This window comes from Eleginops maclovinus, chromosome 21 (assembly GCF_036324505.1).
Source record: "Eleginops maclovinus isolate JMC-PN-2008 ecotype Puerto Natales chromosome 21, JC_Emac_rtc_rv5, whole genome shotgun sequence".
Lineage (NCBI taxonomy): Eukaryota > Metazoa > Chordata > Actinopteri > Perciformes > Eleginopidae > Eleginops > Eleginops maclovinus.
In genome coordinates this window covers 3267116-3281429 of record NC_086369.1, presented here as the reverse complement: position 1 = coordinate 3281429, position 14314 = coordinate 3267116, and the positions used below count along the sequence as shown (strand labels likewise).

At 43.4% G+C, this 14314-nt stretch overlaps 1 protein-coding gene across 2 annotated transcripts in view; it reads right to left on the bottom strand.

The window, feature by feature from the left end:
- Positions 1-275: 275 nt before the first annotated feature.
- rnf152 (ring finger protein 152) overlaps positions 276-14314 on the bottom strand; it is a 32676-nt gene continuing 18637 nt past the window's right edge. For both annotated transcript variants that reach the window (XM_063873870.1, XM_063873871.1), the window contains one exon: positions 276-4828. In XM_063873870.1, coding sequence (XP_063729940.1) covers positions 4013-4657 — 645 coding nt within the window. In that variant the 5' untranslated portion in view covers positions 4658-4828 and the 3' untranslated portion in view covers positions 276-4012. The remainder of the gene's footprint in view (positions 4829-14314) is intronic.

The window sequence follows — 14314 nt, the reverse complement described above, 5'->3', positions numbered from 1 at the left end:
CTGACACTGTATCAATAAATATTTGAGGAGAAAAGAGGTTCCCTGGGGTAAACAAAGAGAGCCTATTTCCTTCAACCATGAAATATGGGAGAAATGAAGCTGCAAGGAAAGCGGTTTTTTAATCATCTTTTAGTGGAGATTAAAAAATAGAACAATTTAAGAGGTTATCTGTATGTTTTCCAAACAGCAAATGTCAAACGATTCTCCACAAATGGACGTTCATGGTAAAGGTGAAAAGATTCAATAATGGAAGGAATAAAGAAGAGTCCTTGTGATTCAGAGTCAGAGCGTTTTCTTTAATAGTTCACCAAAAACAGCTGCTGCTGCGTCGTCAGCCGCCATCCGACCCGACACAAACAGGAAACTACGACAGGAACTTCACGGCATTTTTACAAACACACAGGCACAGAAATGACAAGCCTCCATTCGTTTCTAAGCTTCTCTAGGTGTCTCTCTTCTGCAAAGAATTGTTGTACAGGGCAACTTTGGACACAAGAGGAGAAATAAATATTACCGAGGACAGGAAGGAGATTCAGAGGCCAGTTATATTCTCTCAAATCACAGAAATAAAGGATGAATTATGACAGGAGCTGACCTTTAAGTTAAAGACCAAGCAGTTAAGAATATTCTATCTTGTCCAAAGTGATCTTTTATGGGAGAATGTTTAAACAGTGAAAAATTTGAAAAGCAATAACCATAACAGTCTTCTACATCCTTGGTTTTTTGGCACGACAGCGTTTTACAGTCTTTGATGGGATTTTACCGCCTTCAGATCAATAATCTCATATATCTGCAGGGTACAGACACAGTAAGGGTGAGAAAGGTACAAACGAGGTGCATTTCTTTCTCCAACCAACCCCCACTCCATCACGTGATTCATGATGGATTGGCAGAGGGAAAGGACTAAAGACAGGTTCATTTATCAGGAATGGAGTGAACTTGTGTTTGTATTTCCTGCCAGAAATCTCTTATTTATCCCGATATTCAGGAGATAAATCCCTTTAATTAACTTTTAACTCTACCAAATCCTTGAAACAAAAGGAACTTCATTTCCCTCTTTAGTTTTGAGTGAAATTATCTTAAGGACAGAGGATTTTTGCAGAATACCGGTTGCATTTAAGCCATGACAGTGACCCAGTGCCCCCTGTGGAAGCAGTGGGTCTGATCCTCTTTTAAACTTTCCCAGAAACAACCTCTGTTATGGTTTTATGGGTCAGTTGGGAAAATGGCCGTGGGCAAAACAACACGGGAAATATAAGAATGTTGTGGTGAAGGCTAAAATCCAATTCTGTGCCAATTTGAGATTGCACAGGAACATGTCAGTGTTTTTTTATCCTGGATATGTGGTTAAAAAACAACGATGAGTTTAGACTCCAACAAGCTAATACTTGTATATCCAGTTTTAAATACCCACATTTTGAGATATTGGTCTAAACCTGAGTTCAAAAGCAACAACTCATTACTTCTCCATAAAGCATTAAGTAATAATTTAACATAACCTCCTTCAGATTTCATAAAAATGATTTCCTTTTTATCTCAGAGTTATCCAGGGCCAGGGCAGGAAACCACTTGAACCTCAAGTGCTGAGGATCAACACATTTTCTGGAGTCCGCAGAGTGTGCTCATTGCTAAAAATATTTCAACATTCAGCTAAGCAGCGCTGCACTTCACAAAAAAACACACCGTTCAGTATAGTCCCATAGCAACAGCAGGAGCTGCAACCAGAGAACATGTCCCACATGACCCATTTTATCCTGAGTTAACTCCCAGTGCCTCTGCAAAACAAATATTTGCCCTATTGTAGCCCGAACGCTTTCATAACAGAATGCGTTTCTGCGGGAAGCATTAAGCTACTAAAAAGCTGAAGCGTGTTTTGATTGAATCCATTGAAGGTTAAGGCTCTTTTCTGTTAATAAGGGAGGAAATGTCAGACTTTACTTTTGTAAAGAAATGAAATTATGTTTGTATGAGATGCAAAAGCGAAATGAATTCAAATCAAAATCAGGTTTTGCAATTTTTGGGGGATAAGAATGTCTGTTTCTGTAGAGTAGAACAAAACCTCAGACTTTGGGTCTAGATGGAAAGAAAGGAAATCAATAAAAGAAAATAGAAATTATTTTTAAAAAAACTGTTGAAACAAATATTTCTTACTTTTTCCAGTCACTGGATCATCCAAAGCTTTGATAAATAAACCAAGGAACTGATTTAAACAGGTGGATAATCATATGTATACACAGAGTTTTGGTGCATAATATCACTTTTGATATACTAAATACCAAAATATCGTTTTGTTGTGTCACTGGTGTGTCATGCCATCTCTTAGTGCCCTGAAGTGTTCTGAATAAGCCTTTAGAGCAAACACACACACACAGAGAAAGCCTCTAAATCTCAAACCTTAACCATGTCAACAAAAGAAAAGTAATCAGAAAGAAACAAAGATATTACAATCATTCTGTACACGGCCATGCTGCGATACAAAAGAGTTCACCCTGTTTGTGTGTCCTGTACACTCCATTGCTTTAACGATACAGTAAACAGGCAAATTGCTTGCCTAAACATATAAAAGTGAAAAAAAACTGAAGCATCCATCTCTGCAGACGTGAGAGATATTGAACAGCGGATAAATCGATACGGCTGTTATTAACTGGAACCCTGCAGCGCACGCCCACTCCTGACCCGCTGCTGACCCGTTACTCTCACACACACACAAACACATCAGCCCGTTTTTTCTAAATTAGGGAAGGTATCTTGATGAAGGGAGGGCATGGTGTGTGGGCTGTGGTCGGGTCTTTAAAGGACGGCGGTCTGCAGGTCAGGGTGAAAGGATATGGAGAGTTCGATGAAAGCAACCGTGGGAAAACAATGGCTACTGCGAAAGAAGGACAAACTACAAACAAGACTGTTGCCAGCAATGTCTATTTTCCATTATATGTATCCAAAGAAGCAGTTTGATATTATTGGCGTCCAATCTTCTTATCTGATCTTCGTTCAGAATACAAAGTAGTCCATTATTTATCCCGCCATCCAGTTCTTAACACAGCATTTCCAGACATTTCTGTGTAGCATTCTACTAAAAAGGAAACACAACATTTCCAAACATTTTCATAACCAATGAATGAATCATTACAAGAGCAAGCGACGTCTTCACATTTAATTTCAACCAACACTCCAAAACCCAATGAGATAATAAAGAAAATCAACAAAAGTTTGAAAAGTTTTGCTCAACACTTAATTCTTTTTTTTAAATCAACCAATTTCTTCATTGCCTAACGGTTTCAGCAACCTTTTAAGACTCAGTAAAGAAACTCCCTGCTCCCTGTAACATAGCATGAATGCAACCCTTGTTTAGTCCTTTTTTGACAACACCTTTTCTAACTGCATAACAGCAACAGTTGGTTCTGAACAGGAACAGATTGTATGAAAGGCGGGGGAAAAAATGTTTTGATTTTGAGTTTCCCCAGACGTGATCCTGCAGTTTATTTCTGCAGCATCAGAAAAAACGGAGAGCAGCAAAGTCCAAACTCTTTGTACTGCAGCACCAGCTGGAGACACACCGCCTGGAACCTATACTCAGCTAAACAACACGATGATAACTGATGGACTTCTACAAACCACAGAATAAACAGGCAATCCAACGGCTGCAGTCTGAGTGTCACATCGGCCCCGCGCCCAAAAACAAATCAGCTGGCCAAAAAACATTTCTGGAGTAATTCCAAAAGAGTTTGTTTAAAGGAAATGGAAGGGCAGTAAAAGGAAGGGAGAGCAAGGTGAAGGTTTGTATCTGTATCCATTTAAATTCAGTCTCCCAATAAAAAACAAAGTAGGTCACAATGGCAGACCGTTCGTGGATCTCCTCCCTGCCCTCCTCATCATCAGTTCCTCTCTTTGTATTTTCCTTGGACGCCCATGATGTGAGTTTCCCCTCAGCAGAGTCCCATTCTGAGGAGAGGCCGGGGCCAGTGGGGGGAATCCAGGGGGGGTCCGCGGCAGTCCGAGCGTCCTCTCCCCGCCCTCAGCCGCAGGAGATGACAGTGAAGCGTTTGGAGATGCAGGACATGTTGTGCAGCACGATTCCCAGGAGGAAGAGCAGCACGCACGCCACCAGGATCACCGTGCACACGCCCGACCACGTGGAGCCCTTCCCCGCTCCTCCCCCCGGGCCAGTGACTCTCCTCTCGCCCTCACCTCCGTCCATCCCCATCCCCACCCCATCCAGACCCATGGCCAGGCCCAGGGGCTGCTGCTCGGGCACCGTCACCACCGTCATCCCCTTTTGCTGGCTGCCCGGCAGGAAGCGGCACCCCAGCTCCCCCGACAGCCCCAGCGCCCGCTCCTTGGCGAGGGGCAGCGGCAGCATGTAACAACCGTTGCTCGGGAGGCGGATGAAGACGGGCGTGTGCTCGGAGGCGTGAGGGATGGCGATGACGGTGATGATGTCCGGGTCGTCCGGGAGCTGGGAGACGGACAGGCCCGGGGGGAGTTTGGTGACGCCGCGGCACCAGGGACAGCGGATCTCCTTCTGGCTGCTGCGCATCTGGGTCAAACACACGGAGCAGCACGTGTGCCGGCAGTCCAGGAGCTTGGGCCGCCGGCGGGGGCTGTAGTAGTTAAAGCAGATCTGGCACTCCAGAATGGAATCTTGGGAAAGAGTTTCCATTTTGAAAAATATGGGGAAGTGGTCTCTTGTTATAACAGCAATGGTTCTAGAGAAGTTAAAAACAGGTCAAGAGAAAGGTGGTCCAGGTGAAGTTAAGAAAGATAACCGCCCACAAACGTCCACAACTCCACAGAGATGTCACAGCTTTCTGGAGGCAACATATTCTTCCATCTGCAACAGAAGGGAACAGAGAGCAGGGTTGAGACGCTTGGATATGGTGCAAAACATCAGTCTATCAACATTAAGATTTTCATAGCTTACATTTCATAGAGTTTGTCCAGACATGCACATGGATTTGTTGATATGATGATTTATAAAAACAGGAATCAACTGAGCAACAAGGTGGTGCCGAAAAGCAGCAGCATCCTTCTTAATATTTAGCAAATCTATCATGAAGATTGCATGTGGTCAGATATATAAATGAGGTGCAACAAATTCAATCAATACATGTGCATATCTTCCAGCAGTGCGTTGCTGTTAGTGTTTTTATCTTCACCAAATTCTCCTGTTTTCTAAAAATCAATCCTAAAAAAATGTCCTCACTCTGACACTGTACAATTTTCCATGACAGCAAAAAGAAGTGTACAAGCACTCAAAAATGCATGTTCAAACTCAATCTGACAGGGCTGTTCAAAACTAAGTCGGTATACTCATCAGCACTTTGCATTCGAAAACATCAGGCAAAAATAGAAATGCAACACTTGTATTAAAAGAGCTAGAACGTGTTGGTCTTGTATCACTTGTTGATGCGAAACATCCTCAAGCTTGTTAGAACCGAGCTGAAACAACCCTCAGGGAGAGTCAGCGGTCAAGCTATGCCTCATGGATGATAGAGTCATTATTATGCACAGCACACCGCACATCTCCGCCGCCAGCTGACTGCTGCAGGGGCGAGTTCACGAGACCCCTGGCCTCAGTATCTGTGGTAAGTACGGTTAATTCTTTTAACTGTCTCCTTCAGGCCACAGACTCCATAAACAATTCCTGCCTCCTCCTCCTCCTCTTGCACAATCACGTCTTTCGTGTTAATCCATGCGGAAGCCGTGATAGTTTTCTTTTACAGATGATTAAACACCGTCAGAATAGCACAGAGGAAACAATGAATACCAAACAGGGTCCAGCCGACATTTCGCTTCATTTTTTGCATCCAAATTGTCAAGTGTGAAAACTGCTGAAGATGAGTCGATTTTCATCACAACAGAGCCGGTGTTCCTCCGGGGCTCGGCTGTGTGGAGACAGGAAGAGTGGGACAGATGGAGGCCAGAGATGGAGAGAAAGAGCGACAGAAATGGAAGAAAGGTGACCACTGATTGTCTTGCAACACCGTACATCGCAGTCCATTATCAAAAACAAGATCTCAGGCAATTAAAGTCGTCATGGCGCCCTGTGGGGACACGGACGTGGCAATGACAGATAAGAGTGTGCTCACACCAGCCGTGTTGGAGAAGTTTATTCAGTCTGGCCTCCTTTAGTCTGGTTTATATCGATGAGAGCTGCTGATCAAATTCGACCTTGGGCAGCGGTAAATAGATATATGATAGGGATTTGATTGCATTTCATCGAATAGAAATCCCACATAGAATCCGCTTATGAAAGCCTGAACGCTTCGGAAAGGGTTTTATCGACCGACCCATCAAATATCTAGGTGCACAACTTCATTGCAGCAGCTTTGACAGGGAATCCATGATGCCCTTGTCCGCAGCCGCGTCCTCCAGCTCTACCCGGGGGATTCTGAGGCATTTTCAGGCCATATGGGATCATCCCTGCGGGGCTGCCCTGAGGTTTTTCTCCAGGATGCCCAGAAAACCTCCTTGGTAGACGTCCAGCAGGCATCTGGTCTAAAAGCATTTTCTTTCAGAAGAGAAAAGTAGCAGATTTACTCCTAAGTTTTCGAAACCATGACTACTTTTATGAACAGATGCATCCCTTCATTTGCTCGTCTAGATTCTGACCTTATTAAGTAGCTTGAGTACTTTCTTTTGAGACTACAGGAAGTGACCTCACAGGAAGTGACCTCACACAGCAAAGTGTTTTTTCTACAGTCAAGTCAACCGATCAATGGTAGTCAGCCTCATGTGTCTCCTTCCCTCTCCCTCAGCAGCACCACCAGCCCTCCCTAAGGGCCAACACCACCTCTCCAGACCCGCTGCCTCCCCACTCTGCATTCCCCTGCTGAGCTAGTTTCTCCATACTGTAACCGAGTCAAAGTCAATGGAAAAGTGCAGAAAAACCTGGCAGTCTTATGGAGAAGTGAGGAGAGAGGAGTGCACCGGAGGGGGAAGCAGAGAAAGGGAGCTGCCCTTGAGGGGGGGGAGACAGCCCTGGGTATTACTGAATCCTTTTCCCAAAGATAAGGATTAGCTTTGATCTGACATAAATGCTTTGTGGCTCAATATTCCCATACACCCAGTCCCTCTTTCCTCCTTCATCCTTCCCTTCTCCTGGATAAGCTTTTCCTCTTCCTCTTCTTCACAGGGTATTTTATTCCCCTTTTCCTCACCTCAATTCTTTCCTTTCCACCGGTAATTTTCCCCTGAAATCCTACATTTCAAGGAATAATGTAAAACTGAGGAATACAAACACAGAAAATCTAAAAAGTGCATGTGCTCTTCAGGAGCTTCACACTATGATTGAATGGTTTACCTGAGCTGTAACCAGGGCAACGTGGCTTTTCTGACCCATTTTAACACCTTTAGAAACGCAACTGTATACCCCTCCATTAAAGTCCAGTAGCAGCTTTAAACAACAGTGATTCTGGACTGGAGACAAACATGGAAGCAGTACAGATCACAAAAACTATTCGAAGGACATTTTATTACTTAAGTTCTTCCATCTGGTTTATTTTTGTAAAAGCATAAATTCAGAGTGATTTTGTGGCTTCATCAGGAGACCAGGGAAGGACATATGACTTAGTAATGACGCAGGGTGACCGAGCGGAGGTCTACCCCACTCAAACATGCCTGTGGCCCACCGGGAGAAACCAAACAGAAAACACACACACACTGAACGCACTGTACGGAAACACACACACGTTCCCTCAGGGACTCCAAACACAATCAGCCGAGGAGAAAGTGCACTCGTCCTCGCAGACTGAAGTTAAAAATAACCATCAACACATACACACACACTTACATTCCTGTACACAGTGTCCTCACAAACACACACAGATCCACCCAGCTCCATATATTATACTACCTGCGATCAGTGGGAGGTTGGCTGTGAGCAGCATGGAGGAGAAACTAGTTAATCTGCAAACCCTCAGGTGGACTGAACCGGTGAGGGTCGGCAAGATGATGATGCACAGTGTGATGTCTGTTCATATCATGCATGCTGGGTCATTATTGGACTTGTGTTAATATAAAGCAAGCGGAAAGCAGATACCTAAATTAGGTAGGGCTTTTCGGCTTATGTGAATTTCAGTCGGTAGCATACTAATTTATATTTCTCCAGCAGACGGATACAGGAGTTTTGCAACTACACATTTTAGAAAATCTTGGAATATATGAACATGTTTTTAACTCGACCTGTGTGTACACGTTGAATATCTGTTGGAAATAATACACCTTTTCAGGATGTGTTGTAGTGACACAGATCGTATCCTTTGTCCTTGGCTGAACAGTCATTGTGTGTTAGCAAGCTTAAACATCTAGAACATATAGAAAACATATAAAAACGAGGCAGCCGTAAAAATCGCTTCTGGATTGATGCCCATGTTCATGAGACTTTAACAGAGTCCATCAAAATTTAAAGCCATCACTCAACGGCACTCAAATATGCCATCTTCTTTTCCCCAAACACGCCATCTCTCCTCTATCACATATTAAAACAGCGGCGTGAGAAAACGAGCAGCACATTTCATATGTTAAATAAAGCAGAAAAATGAAACTGAAGCTCCATTTGATTTGAGCCTGTCAATGTGATTTGTGGCCCTTCCATTATGCACCAAGGGAGGCTCACTCACTTCCAGTTGACAGATAAATGCACTGTGCTGGGACGCAGGGGTTGCTTGTTTTGATGTTATGCTAATTGCCTGTCAACTATGCATGCTAAAGTATGAAATGTGTCTCAATATGCTTTTAGTTTTCCATCAGCAAATAAAAGCTGAGGTGGTAACAGAACGCTCGATAAATCTTTACATGTTTCGATCATGAAATGTTGCAGCAAGATAAACGTTACAGCATAATATGCCAAATCAAATGTGTTGCTGCTAAGTGTTGATTGTTAGGCGGTGTGCTGAGCCAGCGTTTGCATATACTTGGAGTGCAGATTTCCTCACCCACACATTTTGGATGGGAGTCGAGTACTTGTAGGACACAGCTAAAGTACTCATGCGGGAGCGGCTGGGGCTAAAGGGCAACAGCAGCTGCTTTTCATGCTCCACAGTTCGCCTGTGTGCTAATCCAGAGCTCATCAATTAACTCACACTGAGGCTCATTTTTCATATACGCTCATGCTAACTGCACAGGCGAGAAGGACAGAGAGCAGGCTGTCCTTGACTGAGGGTACAGCATGGATTATGGTCAATAAAAAAGTGCTGATCCTCACTTCTACTAAAGGGCTGTGTGTTGATGGCGTTTTGATTTAAGTCAAGTTTAAAGGAGAGATGCATATTGGAGGTTAGTGTCTATGGAAAGCAAGAACTGAAACAAATTTCAATTAATTTGAGTTTGAGATATCTCCAAAGTTAGTGCTTTTTGGAGTTTGTCCTTTCCTATAGACTTATATAGGGTTAGTGCATGTCAATGGTCTGTAAAGACTAAAATCCCTGTGTTCCCTCCAAAGGGAGTCTCTCTCTCTCTCTGAAACGCCTCCATTGGACTATTTACTTCCTGAACATAGCGACATCACTAAGTAACACTCCTGCTGCCAGCTAACCAATCAGAGCAGACTGGGCTCTGGTTTCAGACAGAGGGTGCTGCAGCACAGGCAGTATGAGAAGAGCTTTTTGAACATGAAAGCCTTTAGATGTCACAGTAGAGGCAACGAATAACTAATAAGAACCTGAAAGTGAGCAAACTATGTATTTCTTAATCAAGATAAAACTTTGGCTGGAAGTTGGGTAATTTTTCAATGCACAAACTGCCACAGGTGCATAAAAGATTAAGCTTGCTTATAGCTGTGTTGCTAAATGCACTTTTAATTACATCTTAACCTTTGCTAGAGTGTGAACATCACCACATAAATGGGGGTAATCCCATTTTTCCAGGGAATCCAAAATCTGGAGTGGAAGTTGTCAGAAGGCTCATATATGTTCTTGTGTTCCTGAAATAGAGTTCATTTTGTATTGTTTGACGTGCAATGCATTGTGTTTGCTTCTGTGTGTGTGTGTGTGTGTGTGTGTGTGTGTGTGTGTGTGTGTGTGTGTGTGTGTGTGTGTGTGTGTGTGTGTGTGTGTGTGTGTGTGTGTGTGTGTGTGTGTGTGTGTGTGTGTGTGTGTGTGTGTAGGCTCAGCACAGATGGATCCTCTGATAGACGCCTGTGCAGCCGACCACTGCAGGACACATTATGGCAATTTCCAGCTTGAGGAGCCAGCGAGCGTCAGGCAGTGCTGCTGGATGAGCGCGGTACCGCCAATCTGCCGGAGCATGACACCAACTCCTGCACCAACGGGACGAATGCCCAACAGGAGGAGTGTGGTGGTGTTTATCCACTACATTTCTCCTGGTATTTGGTTTCAGCAAATACACAGAAGACCTTTTCTACAGTTAACAACAAGTCCACCCAGGGCGAAAGGAAGGAGAGACTGTGCTGATTACCTCAGAATGTTCTTGAACGCACTTAAACACAGTCCACTGCCAAAGGAGATTGAACTAATCCACGACAAATTTAGACTTGAGGTAAGTTCTTATGAAGATGAAGATTCAACTTTATTGTCATTGCACAGAGTACAAGTACTAGGACAACGAAATGCGGTCTCTGCATTTGACCCATCCTAGTGTTAGGAGCAGTGGGCTGCCATTATGTACGGCGCCCGGGGAGCAGTGTAGGTAACCAGTGTCTTGCTCAGGGACACCACGGTGGCACTTGGTCTTTCGGGGACTTGAACTGGTGACCTTCCAGTTCCCAGGCCAAGCCCCTATGGACTTCGCCACCACCGCCCTATGCAACTATAGCAACACCTGTATGCACGTGCATTCTGCTAAACTATCCAATTAATCCTGGGCGAGGTCACACAAGAGTCCAAAAACTCTCATCAGCAAAACAAATCACCCTTCCTCAACGCTCTTTGATGAGAGGCATCTTCTGCTCTGAGAAATGTGCATTTTTTCAAAGCAGATGAAAGAGGTGAACGCTGTGATTTCTGCAGCTGGAGGCCTGATCTCCATCTACAGATTCAAATAAAGATCCTGGAGGCCTGAGATAAAGGCGTGCACAGCAGCGCTGCCAAAACTTCAAACAAACACTGACACTTTTAATTAAGCTACAAGGCTGCTTATGGAAATGAGGATTATTTAAAAACTATTAATAACTGGGAGACAATGGTGCAGTCAACATGTTGTTATTTCCACTTCGACAATAAAACTCCTGAAAAGTTCAAATGATGACAAAGACGCCTGGATGAGAGAAAAGATATTAAGGTGACTCAGAATGCTAACTGTAGGCCATACTGTGCCTTTTCCATTCATGGAAAAACATGTTTTCTTTCAAATGGAGTTTATCCCTACGGGAGAGGATTAGGGCCACTTAAGGAAACCATTTCGGGATGTGACCGAAAGTAAAAAACATCCTAATTTTCTTTCTATGATTTTACCACGAAAGCAAATTCCATACAAGTGTAAACATTCTGATATCCCACTTTGGAAATAAACACTTGAATCTACTTATTCAATAAAAGGGTTAACCACTGAGAGAGGGGGATTGAAGGTATTGCCACAGAGGAGAGGTCGAACGGCTGTAAAAAGACATTTTTTAAAAGTGTTTAATCCATAAGGTTTTTCTACCTGTGTGTGGGTTTCTGCTTGTTGAGCCTGGTAGGAGACGGTAAGTTAAAATCATTCTTGGCGAGGGGGCTACCTGAGAAGACAGGTTTTCACATTGTGCATCTTTTTGCAGCTGCTCGAGTCTATCTAGCATGGGGTGACGCAGCAGGCAGCGAACGCATCACGACCCCTGCTCCCGCGACTGAGTGTGAGATCATTCGCACATCAGCGAGCAGCACAGCGTGTGTGTGTGTGTGTGTATGCTCGTGTTTTTGAATGTGTGTTTAGGATAAGACCCATCTACAGTTTTAAAGAACTCAGCAGGTTCAGGGTAAAAGAGGTAAAAAAAAACACTTTCACTGGATGCTCCAAAACAGCCTGATTTCAGATTCATCACACGTACTCTCTTCTGTTCAACCTGCACCTCCACTCCCACATCTATCTCACTCGTGGCGACGCTTAGAGCGAAGTCTTTCAAGAGGCTCGCAGTCAATTTGAAGCGCAGACGGGTGATCTAGCATGAAGGAGACAGGAATTGTCATATCGCTGCAGTTTTGTCAAAACCGCGCTCCGAGGCACTCGCTGAGGCTAAAAGACCAGAGGTGGGAGAAGGGAAGAGGTGATGGTGTATTTTTAGAGTCGTGCCCTCAAACTGTTTCATGTCACCTTGTCAGCCTTAACACCTTGATGTTTTTCTCCGACTTGATAATTATGGGGAAACCCACTCATCTACTTCACAAAGCAATCTCTCCTATACACACACGTCTGATTTTCCAGGGCGAAACTAAGTTGTCAGGCGAAGAGAATCAGTAACGCCAGAAGAAACAGAGCATTTTTTCTTGATAAACTGCCTATTTTTGTGTCTTTAAACACTTTCTGACAACTTGATTTTGTTTAAAGTCTTAATTATGGAGTAAATATTCAGCCATAAGGAAAATGTGTTTTCAAATGTCGTGTAATTCAGCATTTTTAGTGAACTGAACTGCCTTTAAGAGCAGTCCCTTCTGGAATACACAAAAAGGGATTGAAATCCATCAACAAATTGCTGATTATTTTTCCAATTGCATATCCAAAATAAACTCACCCAGAGGGAATCAAATCCAGTCAAACCAGGTCCAATCAGTCCAAATCATAAATGGATTCCGGAAATGTGGGTCGAAACATTATCCAGCCTTTAGATGGTGGGGTGACAGCATGTCAACATCAGCCCTGAACAGAAACAGCTGTCCTTCTCTCTCTACTGGATGTATTGTAGGCCTCCTGTGTTCAGACTGTTAGTTCACTCAGCCTGAAACATGTAGGGGTCAGATACACCTACAGCTGTTGTCCTGCTGCAGGTAGCACCAGTGCTGTTTGTGGGTGGGTCCAGTAAAGCTCATGTTTAACTAAACAAATGTTTGAGACTGAATCCTGTATGTTGTTTCAGTTTGAATGTAAATGCACTGTCCCATGAACAATGAGCCCAAACAAAGCCAAACCAAAGAAGTGATAATGTCAGACATTGCCCAACTATGGTAAATGGACTGCATTTATATGGACATTTACCGTCGTTACGACCCCACAAAGGACCTTTGTGTTAGTCAACTACTCACACACACTGATGGCCAATTGGAGCAATTTTGGGTTAAGTATCTAGGCCAAGGACTCATAAATATGTTGACTGCCGGACTCATTTTTTATAGATTGATGTTGTTTAAATATCTTTCATTGGTCATGTGGCAAATGTTACAAAAATGATAATCTAATCTCACCCATCTATCGCAAATAATATTGCAATCAGAGAAAAATATTCCCGATCAGTTGCTCTATCCAAATCCTGCATGGGCTCTAAATAAAAGGACAGTGTTTGGATGTCAAAGTCACACTCCTTGTTGACCCGTCCATCCACCCACACAGCCTCCACCCTGTGGCTCTATTACAACATGGTGCTGCCTCAGCCTTTCACTGCGGTCCTGACAGACAGGACTCATAATTCAGACAGCAGCTAGAGGTCCCTGTCAGGTGAATGTAGATGTGGGTCATCTCAGGCTGCCATTTCTCTGCCGATAGCAGTCCCTTCACTTCACTGCTTAAGCCTCAATCACAATGGATCCCATACACATTGCTGCACAGTGCATCTCTCCAGCACAGGTACAGTATTACAAACATGTGTATCACTGTTAACAACCATCCTAGTAAACTGAACTTTCAGGATGTTACATATATTATCAACACTGCAATAGTAAATATCATGTACAATTATGTAATGGAGCTTTTAACCATATCAGCCACCAATAATCATCAGGCTATAAGAGGATATAAGTCAGGACGGTTATACAAAGATAAATGGCTCAGATGGATTACAGTGGAGCTAATGAATATCCAATAATGTCCTTAAACCTCTTCACAACTTATCAATGAGGCATCAGTGACATTGTTCCATAGCCTGAACTATAATTAGGAATCAATAGTGCTTATTAGCTGCAAGTGGACTGAAAACATTTAGCATGTCCTCATGTCCTGCAGGAAGCAGAACGTCCTTTAAGAGAGCTTTCCTTTTCCCCCCATAATTCCATCTTTCAAGCAAGTTGAAATACTTATTTATTATAATCCTAAATCATTTGAGTATAAACCAATTAAGACTATTTAATCCCCCTTTATGAAGTAAATTGAAATCTTGAAAAAGTGAGGAAAGGACTGTAGATAGTAGAAATCATTAAGTTACAGCTGCAGTGTCCCTGGAAGGACAAAGGGAAAT